A 15,488-nucleotide genomic window follows, 5' to 3' on the forward strand; every position below is an offset into this window, starting at 1 on the left:
GACACCACGTAAGTATATCTCCATAGCGCGACATTTCCTCGGCCTGTATTGACTGCCTAATTGCTAAACCACAAAATATAACACCATTTAAATGCAGTCTGAAATTTTGTTCGATTATATTTTAGAAAACTGTTACAGGACGTTGATGGCGCACCACTTAAATTTGCAATTATTTAACCAAAAATCAACGTAATTGACTGAGCTGGATAAACTCCGTCCTGTAGTAATTACTATCATTTATATACCGGTATGTAGATTTACTGCAGGTTGAACGACTTACTGGCGTGAAAGTGAAACAGGTCTCAACAGAACATCATTGAAGTATTTAGATCGGGTATTTACATTGCATCTACATAAAACTAAATATATTGGTATAACTTTTAAACACAACATATCAAAAAATGCTCTGATGCTACCACAAATAAAAACAATATAGCCTACAATTATTTTAGTAGGCCTGTATTAAGCATGCCAAACCACTCATGCGTGTAATAAAGACATACCAAATCTTTATCAAGTCAATAGTTTTGAATTCTGAAAGTAGATGTTAATTCAAAAATGTTAAAGAATTAGTGGTTACAACTGTTTATTTAGAGAAAAAAGCACGGCAGTTCTTTCATTACTATCTGTTGCTAAAGCAAACATGGCGTTTAAGACTAGTTCGTCTGCTAATAAGTGTTGACAAACGTTTGACGACGCGTACAACACTTTAATATTGAATGTAACTACGCGACCGAGGCTCTTTTGCCAAAAAACGATACGCAAGGTAACGTTCTTTGGAATTGAAATCAGCATAGAATAGAAAAGAAAAACGCCCGACCGGGGCGAAATTCAAGATAGTTCAGTAGCAACATTCGGACATGCTTGACTGGGCGCGAATGACGCTTCACAGTTCGTGGTGTGAACGCGGAAGCAATAGAAATATCTCGGGCCAGATTGCAGCGCCGCTTTTGTGTAGTTAAGCCGGGACAAATGACTTAATGTTCAGATTCGTTTGGTAGGTGAGTGAGACAGTCTGCTGGTGGATAGGTTGCTGTCCTTGCAAGGTTAAGAGCACTTGTATTACGTATGGTTTTCGCTTAAACTATTAAAAGGGCACGATGTTTCTGTGCAGTGACTTTGACCCTGGTGACCCGTCTTGGCATTTTAGAGCTTTGCCGTCTGCTAACAACAGCAAAGTGCCTTTATTTTTAGTACTTTGAGCTTTTGCACCGTAAAGCGCCGTGGTAATAGTTTTACAAACTCTAGGTACTAATGCTGCATGTAAATAATAAAATAAGCTACTTATATTAGATTGATTTACTCTTCACATTAGATTTATTGTTGGACGTGCAGTGACACTAATTAGTAAGATGTTTCATTAATTTTCAATAATATTTGATTTTTAAACACTTTAATAATTACTTTTAAGTCACATTACAAGACCTGGTCAACTGATCTATTAGAAATTTTAGTGTATTCTACCAATCAGAATTTTTTTTTTTTCAAAGCAGCAAAAATAAAACTTTTTATGTGGTAAATAGAAATGGCCGTTTGCCCTTTTTCACTATTTTTTAATAAGCCAAGTCAATAAACAAAATATTGCTTTAAGACTATGTACATGCTTTTGCAGAAAGCAGAGTAGAAGTGCACCAGAAAGGTATGTAATTGCTAAAAATTTAATTTGTTTAATTGCTCTCATAATCCTAAAACTAAAAACGAAGATAAATTTATCCACCTCCCTGTCTGTAGATCTCAAGAAAACTAGAGGAGTAGAGGTGCATAGCTGAATTTTTTTTTAAACTTTTGCACCATAGGGCAATAAGTATGGGAAAAGCAAAGTACATAATGGATTTTTGGAAATGCGGGTGTGCAGCTGGAATTGTTGTTCCTCGTTTTTTTTTATATGCAGGTTTAATCTTTTGACAAACAAAATTTGCAAGCTTAATTGCTATTTTATCAACAGTGGCACACCTCTACCAATTTTAGCATAAGGAATTAAGCCCATGATTGAAATATCAGTATAGAAAGATAAATATATAAATCAGTTGTGTCTAACTTTTATTTAAAAATATTTCCTACTAATTTTAGACCAAAGCTTAGGTGAAGTTTTGCTGTTGTTTAATCAATAAGTGTCTTCTTAATAAACTGCTGATAATGATATATGGTGCTTCTTACAATCTGAACTGTGATTAGCAACATGGCAGTACCGGATTATCTCAGGGGCATGCACATCCCCATTCGCGGGATTGCAGAGCCCACATTCCAATCTGAGAATGAAAAAATGGATATTCTGCGAAAGATAACCATGGGTAACCTGATGACCAAGTTCACAAACATCAAGAAAGGAAAACCGGAACAGAGAACCTTCCAGGTTTGTATTACTGGAGTTAAACTACCTTTTGTTCTAACAAATTCTAGTTGTAATATTTTTTTATTATTTTTGCTAGATTATCCAATTTCATGCTCAACTTGTAATATCCCATATTTTAAAGTTTGTGCAGATATTTCAATACAAACATTGTTTGTTTTATTTAATTTAATTTTTAAATCTGTATATACACATAAGTTATGTAACTAACCCCTTATTAGTTAGTAATAATGAGCACACTTAAATTTGATTTGCTTTAAAAGTATCATCATTAAATTGATTGCGTTAAGTAATTGGACTGTAGAATGGGAAATGTAACCTGAAGTACCGTATACTTAGCATAGATAGGTGAAAACCCTGAAGTTCTACTTTTGACTATTAGGTGAAAATGGAGACACGGCAGGTTGTGTGGTCTCGTCAGTTTCAGATTGAGGGATCATGTAAGTAACAGAAGATGACTTGTGTGAATATACATCATTTGTGAAGTAATGCCTCTACAAATCAAATTCGCAGTAAACATTGCTGAGATTAAGGAAATACGACCAGGCAAGACATCAAAAGACTTTGATAGAAATCTGGAAGAAGCAAGGAAAATGGATTCCATGGCATGTTTCACAATCTTTTATGGCAATGAGTTTAACCTGAAATTGTTATCAATAGCAGGTAACGTATTTTTCTATAGATATCAGTTTTTATCTGTATTCTCATGCATGTACCCATATATATGTAAATAATTTTTAGGTTTCAACTAAAATTCTTTTTTAGGCTTCAACCACAATATTTTATTCTTTCTTAAAATGCACACTGTTTGGTAGGCTATTTTTCCCTAAGTATTAGCAGGGGATTACCTGAGAAAAATTGTTTTATTTTTTTTTCCAATTTTAACTTATAGTGTAACACCATTTATTTTAGAGGTTGGCCGATATCCATTTTTTTGGACCGATACCCGATTTTTTACATTTTTCAACCGATAGCCGATACCAATACCGATTTTTTTTATATACCTTAGAAATGTTCAAAACTTCAATTAACTAAAAAAATTACTAATAATATTTTAGTTTATATACCTTTATTAATTATTAAATTATTATTTTGCATATTAACTTGACCTGATGCTAAAACCAATTTTTTTTGATAAAAATATTGATAAGTTGTTTGTTGTATAGGAAAAACGATATCATATTTTGGTACTAAAATATCGGCAAAAGTATCGGCCTACATTTACCGATACAGATATATCGGTAAAAGCCAAATATCGGCCGATATTATCGGTAAACCGATATATCGGTCTATCTCTAATATATTTATTGTCACTTAGTTGTTTGAATGTGGTAAACTTTTTTTATTCTTTCATAAAAAACATGAACTTTAGGCAAATTGGTATTAGCTTGAGGGCTCAATATTTAGATTTAAATTTACAGCACCTAAACCAGAAGAAAGGAGTGTTTGGCTGCGAGGGTTATCCTACCTTGTAATCGACACCATCCGGTCACCCTATCCTCTGCAAATTCAAATGTAGGCATAGTAGCTTTTAAAAGTTTGTCAATCTTTTTTAGATTTAGTTATATGAACTAAGATGTAATTTTTAGGCCGGTATCCTACATTTTCAAATGATTTATTTATTTTACCGTTTCTAATGCGAAATATTTCCTAATATATGATTTTTTATTTTGTTAATAATTTCACCCTTGTTCTCTTTTTATCAGAACGGTAAATAAATTATTGTTTTTTATTTTAGGTTTTTAAGAAAGGAATTTTCTCAGATTATATCCAGGAAAAATGTGTAAGTTTTAGAACCTAATTTTTATCTACGCAGCGCTTAGCGATCTAAACACTGCTGCAAAAACCCTACTGATATCTTTCACAATGCAGCCATTAACATTCCATGTGATTTTATTGCACATCAATAAAATCTTACAACACACCTTCTGTTTTAAAAGCTTCGCATCTAAAATGCCGAGTTTTTAACTTGCATACTCACATAAAACAGTTTGTGTATAATAGATTTACATCTTTCTTAGACTGTTGTGTGTTTACTCTCTCTTAGTTCAATAGTGTTATAATTTTCTTATTTTTATTTAGTGCAAGGAGCAAAATATCTGTTTATACTTTACATTACAGAAATTGTTAACTCAAAAAAAAAATGGTAGTATTTTAAAGATATTTTTTTCTCTATAAGTGTGACAGTGTTTTTGTTCCTTGAAGTTTGTGTGGAGCCATAACGTTTCTTTAAGCACAAATCATGCATGCCGTTTTACCATATCTTGCATCAATTCTTATAGGAGGCGCGCAAGTGAAACCGACGAACCCAGGTATGTGAACCAAGTGTCATCAAACAATATTCGTACGTCTGGTATGCTTTTCGTTGCTAACTACAACACAAATGTATACCCAAAAAATATCTGTCTGGAATTTATGTATTTTATAAATCGCAAAAAAATATGCTTACCTGTAAAGTGTACATTGCCTTGTGAAGGAAATAAATTGCAAGGCAAGTTGAACGCCTGTATCTTGGCCAAATTCTAATATGCAAATGATGCTAAAGATTGCTGTATTAGCAAAACGATGTGTGTCACAGAACGGTACAACTTTAGAACAAATGGTGCTACATCGCTATTAGACGTATGCCATGAACTATAAATTTGCCCTATCTACATGAGCTAGTATTCTTAACCTAGGTAAATTACTGTCATCTACATTGATTCACATTCATGGTTATGAGATGTTAAGTTTTTTTTTTGTTTAAACTTGCATGCTCAGATTTGTGCATTGTGCATCGGTCACAAATTCTATTTATGTTTGCCTTCGTTTAATGGTTGGGCCTTATTTGTTTGCTCTTACTCTGTACCTTGTCTGTGTCATTAGTTAACAGGCTTTAGCATTTTATTCATAAAGCTACTGATGCTCAAATTTCAACAAGAAAACTGGATTTGCTAGGCAATTTTCAGTTTAAAAAACTCCATAAATAGTATGTAGAGAACAATTTGTTATTCTGTTTTTGTTTTCTGAAACACATTTTCCCTTTTTTTTTACTTTTCGTTGCTATTAGCCATAAATATTAACTTTAGAGACTTACATCAATTTTTTTTTATCAAAATCAGGTGTTTGTTTAATCTAAGAACCTTTTGTCTCTTAACTTTATCATTAACCAGCTACTTCAAAGAAATTGTGTGAACCCCACAAATCTTCATTACACATTTTAGTAGGGTGAACCAATAATCAGTTTTGTTGTTATTGCGATTTGCCAGTGTTGTGTGTTTTGTCACACATTGCATATTGAGCAGCGAAGTTGTACATCCTGGCTTCTGGCTGTCATGATTCATTCCTATTGCTATCCTGCCCGTAATTGTGTTGCTTACATGTATGCACCACATGTATGTAAATAAATATTCATACTATTATAGCTCTACATATGACTATTTTTTTTGTTTAAAAGTACTAGCCAAACCACTGTCAATTTAATCCTTTTTCTTTTATTCCAACAAAATTTTTTAATTCTGCTTAATGAATACGACCTTCCTTTATGAGACAATAGATAAATGAAAAGGGGGTTTAAGCAGCAATATTTTTGATGTACAGAAGTGAACTTTTTGTTGTTTTTTGTCATTTAAGGTTTTATAACATGATGTTGTGTTCACTGTGAGACTGTGAATAAATTGCATGGCTTGGTTGCGCGAATGTTGCAAAATCTCACTACTTTGCAACTTACTATTAACACGCACTCTTTTTTTTGTATTTTATAAGGTTTTTTCAAGTCTACCATTTTTGCCATTTTTACAGTTTACTGCATAGCAATAAAATCGATGGATGCCGTGTTTCACATTATTGGGTTAAGTACAATGGCTTTTGAACGCAATCTAAATCCCAGGAAAATCTAAATGTCCAAATGCCAATTTAGTTATGTTTACTTGCTGTATTTGACAGCCGTGTTTGTTTGCTGAGTTCCACGCTTGTACTCTGACCATACAAAACTGGGCACGTAGTTATAAAACGCAGTTTCTTTTGGGTACGAATACATAACGTTTCCAATTATTTGCGTTTAATATCCTGGCGATAGGGGTAAAAATAAATTTTCAAATTCCTATTCAACTTTCTATACTACGCGTTAGTAGCAACTCTGTTTTCGGGCCCAGATATAGTTTGAGCCAGATTGTCAAATATACAAAGCTTGTCTTAAACTTTAAAAGCATGGCATATTTTTAATCCTGACGATTTTGTTTTAAAACTACGTCGTTGTTTTAAAGGATAAACCTACGCACGGCAAAAGCTTGGCTTCCCAACGTCAACTCGAAAACCTTGCCAACGGCTCAGCTGAAGGAAATATTTCAGGTGACGTGGATTTTATGCTATTTACTAGGATTTCGAAATTTCTTGAGCAACTCCACTCTTCCGATAAAACAATATACAGACTCGCAAGTAGTCGGTTGCTAGACAGAGCATAGAGGTGTTTTTTACATACCGTAATCTGCTTTGGACTTAACCTTCACAAATACTCAGCCGAGTAATAAATATTGCTATATTCGTTTAAATCACCCGAGACTTGTTAAAACAAGAAATAGTAACAGCGTTCCGTATATGGCATTTTTGTTTCGTCTAGTCTTGGTAAGGTCTGAATATGACGGTTATATGTGTCCGGTGGGGTAAGTGTCGGGCTTCCGCAAACGGTATTGTTTGATTACGAGGTTTACAATATTATAATAATTAATAGGCGATGTAATGCGCTCAGATAGGAAGTTGTACCGGAGTGCTAGTTCCGAAGGTCGCTTTTCGCGCAACACTCTACTTCCGCATATTTTGCCACCGAAAACAAGAAACATTTGTACAAACTGAAAAGACCTTCCGCCCATTTCTAATCTTGAATGTGTGCGTAAACAAACCATAACATCACTACTACGTACTGTACATGATTGCTATAATAGATCTCGTTTTGCGTCCAATTTAACCGAAGACCCGAAATAAATTAGTGTTTTTAAACGTCTAGACACTTGCTTAGAACCTATAGGTATTTCGCGCCCTGGACAAATATCAAACGCAATTTCGAGTTTATTTACGAATAAACCCTGTTGGTTGGTATGTTGAAACTGTTTTTTTAAGTATGTCTTTGTAAATGTATTTCCCTTGCAGCCAGCTTCGTTTCCTTATTAAAAATTTTCATTTTCCTTAAAAAATTTTTCGTTTTCTTAAAAATTATTTTTAAGAGAAAAAAAATCGTTATGGCCTCCTAAACTGGCCTTAATAGTAAAATTCCTGCAACAAAGTTAACCACGCGTCGTCATGAGTCAGCAAAATTTCGAAAATTTGGGATTTCGCCACGCGCGGTCGTGACGCGACAAAAAGTGACCCGATTTTTGGCCTGGCCTTTTCAGGAAGTGGACTCGCGACGGAAGGGCGAAATCGGATTCGAGCAATTCATCCAGTTCTACTACAACCTGATGTTCCAGTGCCAGAAGTCGGTGTACGCCTTCGTCGAGCATTACTCCTCCGACAAGTAAGTGATTCATCAAATACAGATATTTCATTCGGATGTACCTCAGAAGATTGATAAAAAAGAAAATTTCTAATTGGGAAAAGTAGACTATTCGTATTTATAGACTCAAAGGCAAGCTTTACGAGATTTGGCTTGCCGTGAGATGACTGATTTAGTTATATATTACTGCAGAGGTTCTCAACCGGGTGGGATATTCCCCCTTGGGGCGAATTTTTGATTTATAGGAGGAAGCAAGTTATGAGCAGAGTCAACTACAAAAAAACCTTCAAAGGCTATATATTCTTTTTGTTTGTATATTGACAAATTCACAGACCTGTACTATTTTTGTTTTGAGTTTAAAATAGCGGATAAATGGGGCCACAGGGTGAGAAAAGGTTGAGAACCACCATATCCTTCTGATTACATATTACCTTCTTATGTAGTTACGGTACTTGTAACAGAACGTGCGTCGCAATTTCTTTTTTCAAGTTGAAGAACAAAACTTAATGTAATATCATTTCGAATTATGGACAATGACCCAGAAATAGGCTTTTTTGGTTTTGTCCAGCGAGCTTTTGAATCTTAAGCGGTTTAGCCGTTCCAGTTGGCATTTCGAACTATGAACTGTATTTTATTTGTATAAATTTGATGACGTGACCGCAAAATTAATCATTACAATTTCACCACTAGACTCGATAATAACCACAAAATTACGATGCCGCAGTCAACGACTTGTTTCAAACTTGATCGTTAAAAGTCTCGAAACATTTGCCGTTAAAACGGTAATAAAAATACGAAACGCGTGTCTTGAAATAATTCCGTCAGGGTAACATGAGTAACCTACTGTCGAAACGAGTTGTTTAAAATTTGTGCTTGATCTTATGTGCTCAAGTCTGATATCTAACCCGTCGGTCAGCGCTTTATGCTCCAAGCGAAAATATTCGGTGGCCGGCTTATGTTTTTAATCTTACCATAAAGTTTGTTTAACACACAAAAGTCTCCGTATCTTTATGTTACGCCACTAATGTAACCTGACAGGTTGTAGAAAGCGTAGAGTCACGCATTCACGCAATGAATATTTTTTGACTTTATGTACTCTATAAAGCAATATTGTGACCACACCATATTAGATTCTAATTTAATACCACGTGTTACATAATTGATTTAGATCACCACTCACCAGACGAAAATCACCGGGCATAAATTGATGAAAGCATACTATTGTTGGTTTAGTAATTTGACGTCTAGGGTCACATATATTTTCATATGTTGTTTTGTCATGATGGAATTGTTTTGGTTGTTAATCTCATCGCTAAAATGCCACTTATTACAACTCATTTTATTGAAAGTAAGAAGTATGCTGGCGCCGATTTATATTGTTGAACAACTGTTACTTATAAATCGAGAACTTTTCGCATTTTAGGTGGTAAATTCACTTCTCTCGTGCCCGAGCTACCCAATGCATCTTCACAAAAAAGAAAACTTTTGGCACGCTTGTTTTATAACTTTACTGCTTTAGCATTGAACCTTGAGTTTATCTTAAAGGCACACTTGGGGACTCATAAGCGATGCTCATGATCTTCTTTTAAGGCAAAGCCAAGCTTAAATTGTCGCTTGATTCCCTCAGCTTATTGCGCCGCTTATGTTCGCAAAACTCATAAACCCGAACCTTTAATTTGAGGTAATATCCGGGAAACGTGGAACAGGCGCGTCGAATTGCGTACTGAATGATGTTGCCCATTCGCGTCCTGTGCTTGTAACGTAAACCTCAAAGCCTTTCAGTAGGGTGCTGGGTTGCGGTCGCGATCCCATCCCTACCGCATTGCACTTTTCGTCTTTTTGTTTACAGTGAAAGCCTGGCCCTAATGCACGAAGCCACTGATTGAAAGGTGCGCGAAAAAACGCAGCTAAAAGTTCATTTCTCTTTAAAACCCCAATAATGTGTATGGCCTTGTCCGCGCGGCCGCGTAACACTTTTCCTCTGGCTTATATATAAGCAAAGCTGACGTTAAATGGGTTGAATGGCGGCAGATACTAGGTTAAGGGTCATACACGACGGTATTTTCTAGTCCCATTTATGTCAGTTGTCCCGCATTTGACCAAAATAGCCATCTTTGCTGTTTGGTGATTTAAAATGCAACCTAAAATGCAGTATAAAAAAATAGTTTTTCCTAACGTAATATTTATGTAAAATTAAAAATTTAACCAATGCGTGACCAAAATCCAACGTTACTTCAGTGGTTCTTGAACCTTTTTAACACGAATCTCCTACAAGTTATCTTGTTTCTGTTGGTCCAGGGTCGGTCGTAAAATGACATCATAAAACAAGTAGACTTAGGAAACCTGTTGTTTTCTGTCTACTTGAAAAAGTCTAAATACATATAAGAAGGAGGGCCTTTTCTTTTGATAAGCTAGAATGCAAAACACGAGAAAAAACACACACGATAAAACTGGGCCGCGCAATAAACACGTGGCTATCACCACCAACGGTCCTAAACTCGAAATATTTCCTTAAGGGAAAGCGCCGCTTGAGATTCGACCACAATTGTATGCCCAGCCTTTCCGCAATACACAAGTAAAAGGCCCGAAGCGGTGCCGATTCGACCGCGGCGTAAGGGAACTGACCGGCCACAAATTTTGTTTTTATTACGCGATAATAAGTCATGGCGAAAGAAAAACACAAACGAGAGATTTTTTCGTTGTTTTTACCGTGTTCTGAAACATCATTAGGAAAAGCAAAGTTTTGGCGTATTTACATCGATAAATCATGAAGCGAGCACAAATCATGAAACAGTTTAGCAAACCATTCTCATTTACACTACCAAACAGTACAGTTACTGGAATGGCTTGTAGGGATATAAAAAGTTTGGATGAAATTTAGGCTGTGACTTCTTCCCCAAAGTTTGCATTCGATAAAAAATGCTGTAAAATCGAGGCCTGTCACGCCAAAGTTGGTCCGGCTTTTGATCGTAATCAAGCGCCAAAACTGGTCCGGTCGGACCTTAGGGTTAGGGTTTTACGGATAAATAAGCGGTTTTGAAGGCCGGACCAGTTTTGGCCTAGTCGGACCCGTTTTAGCGGCCATTCCAACGCCAAAATTGATCCTACCGGATCAGTTTTGGCCCCGGACCAAATTTCGCGTTACAGGCCCACCCTTTCCAAATGCGCCGGTGTCTGACTGGTAACTATACTTGGCTAATCGCCGAGGCAGACCCATTTGGTTGTTCGCGTATAGTCGTGTACAAATGTACAAGTGTGTCTCGGGATGCCCGTCCGGTCCAAATCGAACGCCTGATTCGTCAGCGGATGCGGTCACCACTCACCAGTCGCGACGGTTCGACCGGTTTCAGACCAAAGCTTACTACTGTCGGCTGATGTTTAAGTTGTTCAAGGAAGCTGTTTGTCGTGTGTTACCTTTGCTTCCTTATACTATGAATCTAGGGAAATAGGCGAGTTAGGACTTTGCAATTTGGCAAAATTATAGAAATTTTTGATAACTAATTTCAGTGCCAAACACCGATATTGCTCAAAATACGCTTCGCAACCTTTTAGGCTTACAATTTTCTCTAAGATATTTTGATTTGAAATTAATCCGTAATGCTTATATGTAGTGTATGATGTACGTTACTCGGAAGTGTCTTTTCTAGCAGTTGGTTTGTTTCAATAAAAATATAAAAGCCATAATATTTGATAAAAGCGACATTTCGCAATTTACAGACGTTTCAGCAATAACTCATGCCATCATCAGTGTGAAAATCAAGTGGTTTGTTTCATTTTTTGACTGTATCGCGCTGTGTAATATCACAATGGTTGCGTCAGAAATGCGGAACGCGAAATATTCAGTTCGAGGAGTAAACATTCGGTCTGTCGCGTGTCTCTTGTCTCGCCCACGCGCGCGACCTTTTGCAAACTTTCAGTCAGACGGCGTGAAAAGGCGTCAGTTTTTTTGAAGTTCCGCAAAGACTAATTTTGTTGTTTGTCGCAATATTTCCCGTTTTTTGATTGCTGAAAATGCCCAAAGTCTAAAAGCACAGATTATTGTATAGAATTGGAGAAAAGGGTGAACCTGCCTGTCAGAATCTAAATGGCGACACTTTCGGTCAAAAGTTCCTACACTTTTAGCGAATAGTGGCCGGAATCCAACACGACTTGCCTTGCCGCTTTAAAACCAATTTGCAGCAGTTAAGTATTTTCTTCCCGACACCGAAAATAGCTTTCCGCTCTGCCCGGCGACTATGTCATGTCACACACACACAACAAGCTCTGGGACGATTTATTATTAATGGCCAATTAACGCGACAGGTCCTTCACAATAAACGACACGCATGTAAGGAGTATTTCTCCTTACCTCGGCTACCTGTCAGCATCCATTGAACTGATGCTTGTCGCACATATTACTGCGTAAAACATAGAAGCTCGAACCTGCGATGTTATTTTAAAGCTGATCTTGGCAAAATAAGACCAGCGGGACGAACCCAGGCAATTTAATCAAATTCGCGCCATATTTTTCAAAAAAAATTACCCTTTTTGGCATTATCTGCGTTTATTTTTAGCGCCTTTCTTACCGAATATTATCACTTATAAAAGTAAGTAAGACACTTTTAAATTATTTGTCAAAACAACGGTATATCTGCGACTTAATAACGGGCATTACGTCGTTAGTGTTCCCCTTTGTTATCAACAACATTTTCGTTTGTTAAGTCTACTGCCCTACAGCCTATACACTATACAGTTTGTCGACAACAGAGCTCGCTTAGGTAGTTGAATGCAAATTGTCCGTCTCGTATTGCTGCTATAAAGAGGCGTCACTTAGCACCGTGTCCCCGGTGCGTCCTTGAGCAGTACACTTGCCTGTATTAAGATGACAAAAGCGCTACAGCAGTGGTATTTTTAATATTCGAGCATTGCCAAAAGAAGTTGAATGCTCCCTTTAAATTAGGGGTTCTTAAACTGTTGGATTATAAATACCCCCTAAGGTATATCTTAGCAGTTTTGTGGGGGTAATTTTGCGTAATAATGACGTCGTTTGGGATTGGATCGGATCGCGATACTTTTTGTCCAAAATATCGGGTATCGGTATCGGAACCGGACATTCCTAACATGAACCCATTATATTAGTTAAAAACACCAAAACGATTGAGAATCTCTGTTTTACAACAGTGGGTGTGTTATATTTACCAATGATGTGAAAATGTTCCTTTTAGATTAGAGAACCCGTGGGCAATAAATAACCCCTAAAGAAGTAACTTGGCAGTATTGTGAGGGTAATCTTGACAATGAGATTAAATGCTATCTTTGACCCTTAAAAGCAGGAAGTTTAGGGTTATATGCAACTTATTTTTAATTCATTGAATTCGCCAATGAAGTGTGTAATGATAATATTTGATTTGGGTTTGACTACTTTTTGGGTTTTGAATAATTATTCGATCGTGATATTTTTTCCTGTTTTAAAACTAGATAGGGTCCTCCATTGTTTCTGATTTTCAAGCGAGAAAAAATGGGTCCACAAGGTGAAAAAATTTTAAGAACCACTTAACAGCATTGGTTTTTTTCTTAAATTTCTTTCAAATTTTGCGAATATATTTGTTGTTTTGAATCTCTTTGGCGACCTAATGCCCTGGGAATTCCCAACATGACAGGGCTGACAACACCGCGACATCCTCTATTGTGATAATATCTGTAAATCGACCCAAAGCCACAAAAAGCTGCCCGTTCTGTGAAACGATAAAAAATCAATCACCCGAAACCGTAGTTTCCTTCGGTTTCGTTAGAAAAATACTGGCAGATAATCGTTTCTTTTTCAGCGTTTACCTTACAACATTGATTGATTTTTTTGTTGGAAATAGATACTGCTTCTATTAACGGCTGGTAGAATTTTGTTGCGAAGAAAGAATTTCACTTCTATTGAGTTTTACTGTAATACGCGAAAAGATAAAGCAATTGTAAACGAGCATTACGCAGCGCAATAAGTGTTGGAACGCTATACTTGCCTTTCACATTAAAGCGAACTCAATTATATAGGATGCTGTTCATAGCATGTTTTTTTGTCCAAATTGGGAAAGCACATCTAATTAGTTTTCTGTTTAGTACCACGGGCACTTCCATACAGCGTCTTAAACCCCCCTACGACCCACTTTAATATAAGTAAGGCATACCAAGTTGTAGTTCAATAGAGAGAGCCTTGTCCATCAAATTTTACACTTTACACGCTTTGGGACCCGAAGTGGTGTTTTTATACGTTGAACTTAGCGTCATTTGTAAGGAGTCCCATGACAGTTTTGCAACATAAAATTAAGGACCTTCTCAGTTTATACACGGTTTCGGGCTCGGCTGAATAATCTTCGCTTTCTTTTAACTAATGGATTTTATAAAGTTAAAAATAATGGCGAATAAAAGTTTAAAATTTTTTTTTTTTAAAAAGCAAGCACACTATTCCAATTTTCAGCTGGGTGCCGTTTCTAAAGCTCAAGGGTGTTGAGATCGAAAAATATTTAAGTTATTTTGGATTTCAATTTTTGCTTTAATTATAGGTTATTTACCGAATCCCTATTAATAATCTCTCGATGCACACAGTTTGAGTATCACTGGCGTAGTGGCTTCCTCGCTGGCCAACCAACTTACTGACGTCATTCTGTTTCTGTGCAGGTTACGCTTCAACGCCCACGACTTCCAGCGCTTCTTGGCGGATGAGCAGAAGGTAGGTGTACGCTGCTTCCTTCACTCTGCGCTTCTGTTTACGGAAAACGACTCTGTGGCCAATGCGGGAATAACTAAAATTCTTTGTCGGGTTGCAAAAATACGGGCACACGGCACGGCTTTCATTTCTATGTGCTTATAGCGCGCCTAGTATGCGAACGATTTATTTATAATTGTGGGTGTTAGTAACGAGGGCGGGTTTTCGTTCTAATTTACCATTTTAAATGGGATGGTTTGATCACAAACTTTAAAAAAATCTTGTATATAATTATATTTAAAATTCCTTTTTAAATTGGATGGGTTAAACAGGAAAATTAACAAGAGCAAGTTACCTGGATTGTTTTCTTCTTGTAGCCATAGTTTATCAAACAATTCGTCATAAGTTATATGTTTTGCCGGAGATCCTGAGTTCGAACCTCACCGTAGGCTATAGTTACTTTTCTGACCTGGCCTTGCTTGGATGAAAATCCCGATTAGGGGATCGTGTGTAATGGTATATGTTGTACACCCCGGGGTAATGTATATTTTCTTCTTATATATTTATATTTAAACTCACTTAAAACATCTTATTTACATATTCACATCTTGTGGCGCCTATGAAACTGTGTGATTTTGTAAAAATAAACAAGCCGCTGATAAAAAAAAACAATTCTGAAATCCGTTGCAACTTCGATAGAATACTTCCGAAATAGTTGCGTGTCATAACTGGCCATACATATTGCCTCTTTTTGGTTAAAATTCAACGAAACGCTCGCGTACTTGCAGGAGAACTGGGCGCACGACCTCGGTGCCGTGAAGAAGTACATGAACAACTATCTGCGCGACAACAAGCGAGAAAAGGACGTCTACTTGGACAAGAAGGAGGTGGGTGACATGTGTCAAGGTGGTTGGCGGTCGCTATAAGTCGGCGAAAAGCCGAGATCGATGCAAAGGCACTTAGTTCTAGCTGCGATTTCCTTTGGAGGACTGACGTAG

General features: G+C 36.7%; 1 protein-coding gene across 1 annotated transcript in view; it reads left to right on the forward strand.

The window, feature by feature from the left end:
• Positions 1–2,077: 2,077 nt before the first annotated feature.
• The window catches only part of LOC146161523 (1-phosphatidylinositol 4,5-bisphosphate phosphodiesterase gamma-1-like), a 46,347-nt gene continuing 32,936 nt past the window's right edge, over positions 2,078–15,488 (forward strand). The window contains exons 1-10 of the mRNA XM_083384771.1: positions 2,078–2,353; positions 2,733–2,790; positions 2,864–3,013; positions 3,772–3,865; positions 4,089–4,133; positions 4,633–4,662; positions 6,595–6,679; positions 7,717–7,838; positions 14,463–14,514; positions 15,279–15,377. Coding sequence (XP_083240897.1) covers positions 2,180–2,353; positions 2,733–2,790; positions 2,864–3,013; positions 3,772–3,865; positions 4,089–4,133; positions 4,633–4,662; positions 6,595–6,679; positions 7,717–7,838; positions 14,463–14,514; positions 15,279–15,377 — 909 coding nt within the window. The 5' untranslated portion in view covers positions 2,078–2,179. The remainder of the gene's footprint in view (positions 2,354–2,732; positions 2,791–2,863; positions 3,014–3,771; positions 3,866–4,088; positions 4,134–4,632; positions 4,663–6,594; positions 6,680–7,716; positions 7,839–14,462; positions 14,515–15,278; positions 15,378–15,488) is intronic.

This window comes from Ascidiella aspersa, chromosome 3, assembly GCF_963924565.1.
Source record: "Ascidiella aspersa chromosome 3, kaAscAspe10.2, whole genome shotgun sequence".
Lineage (NCBI taxonomy): Eukaryota > Metazoa > Chordata > Ascidiacea > Phlebobranchia > Ascidiidae > Ascidiella > Ascidiella aspersa.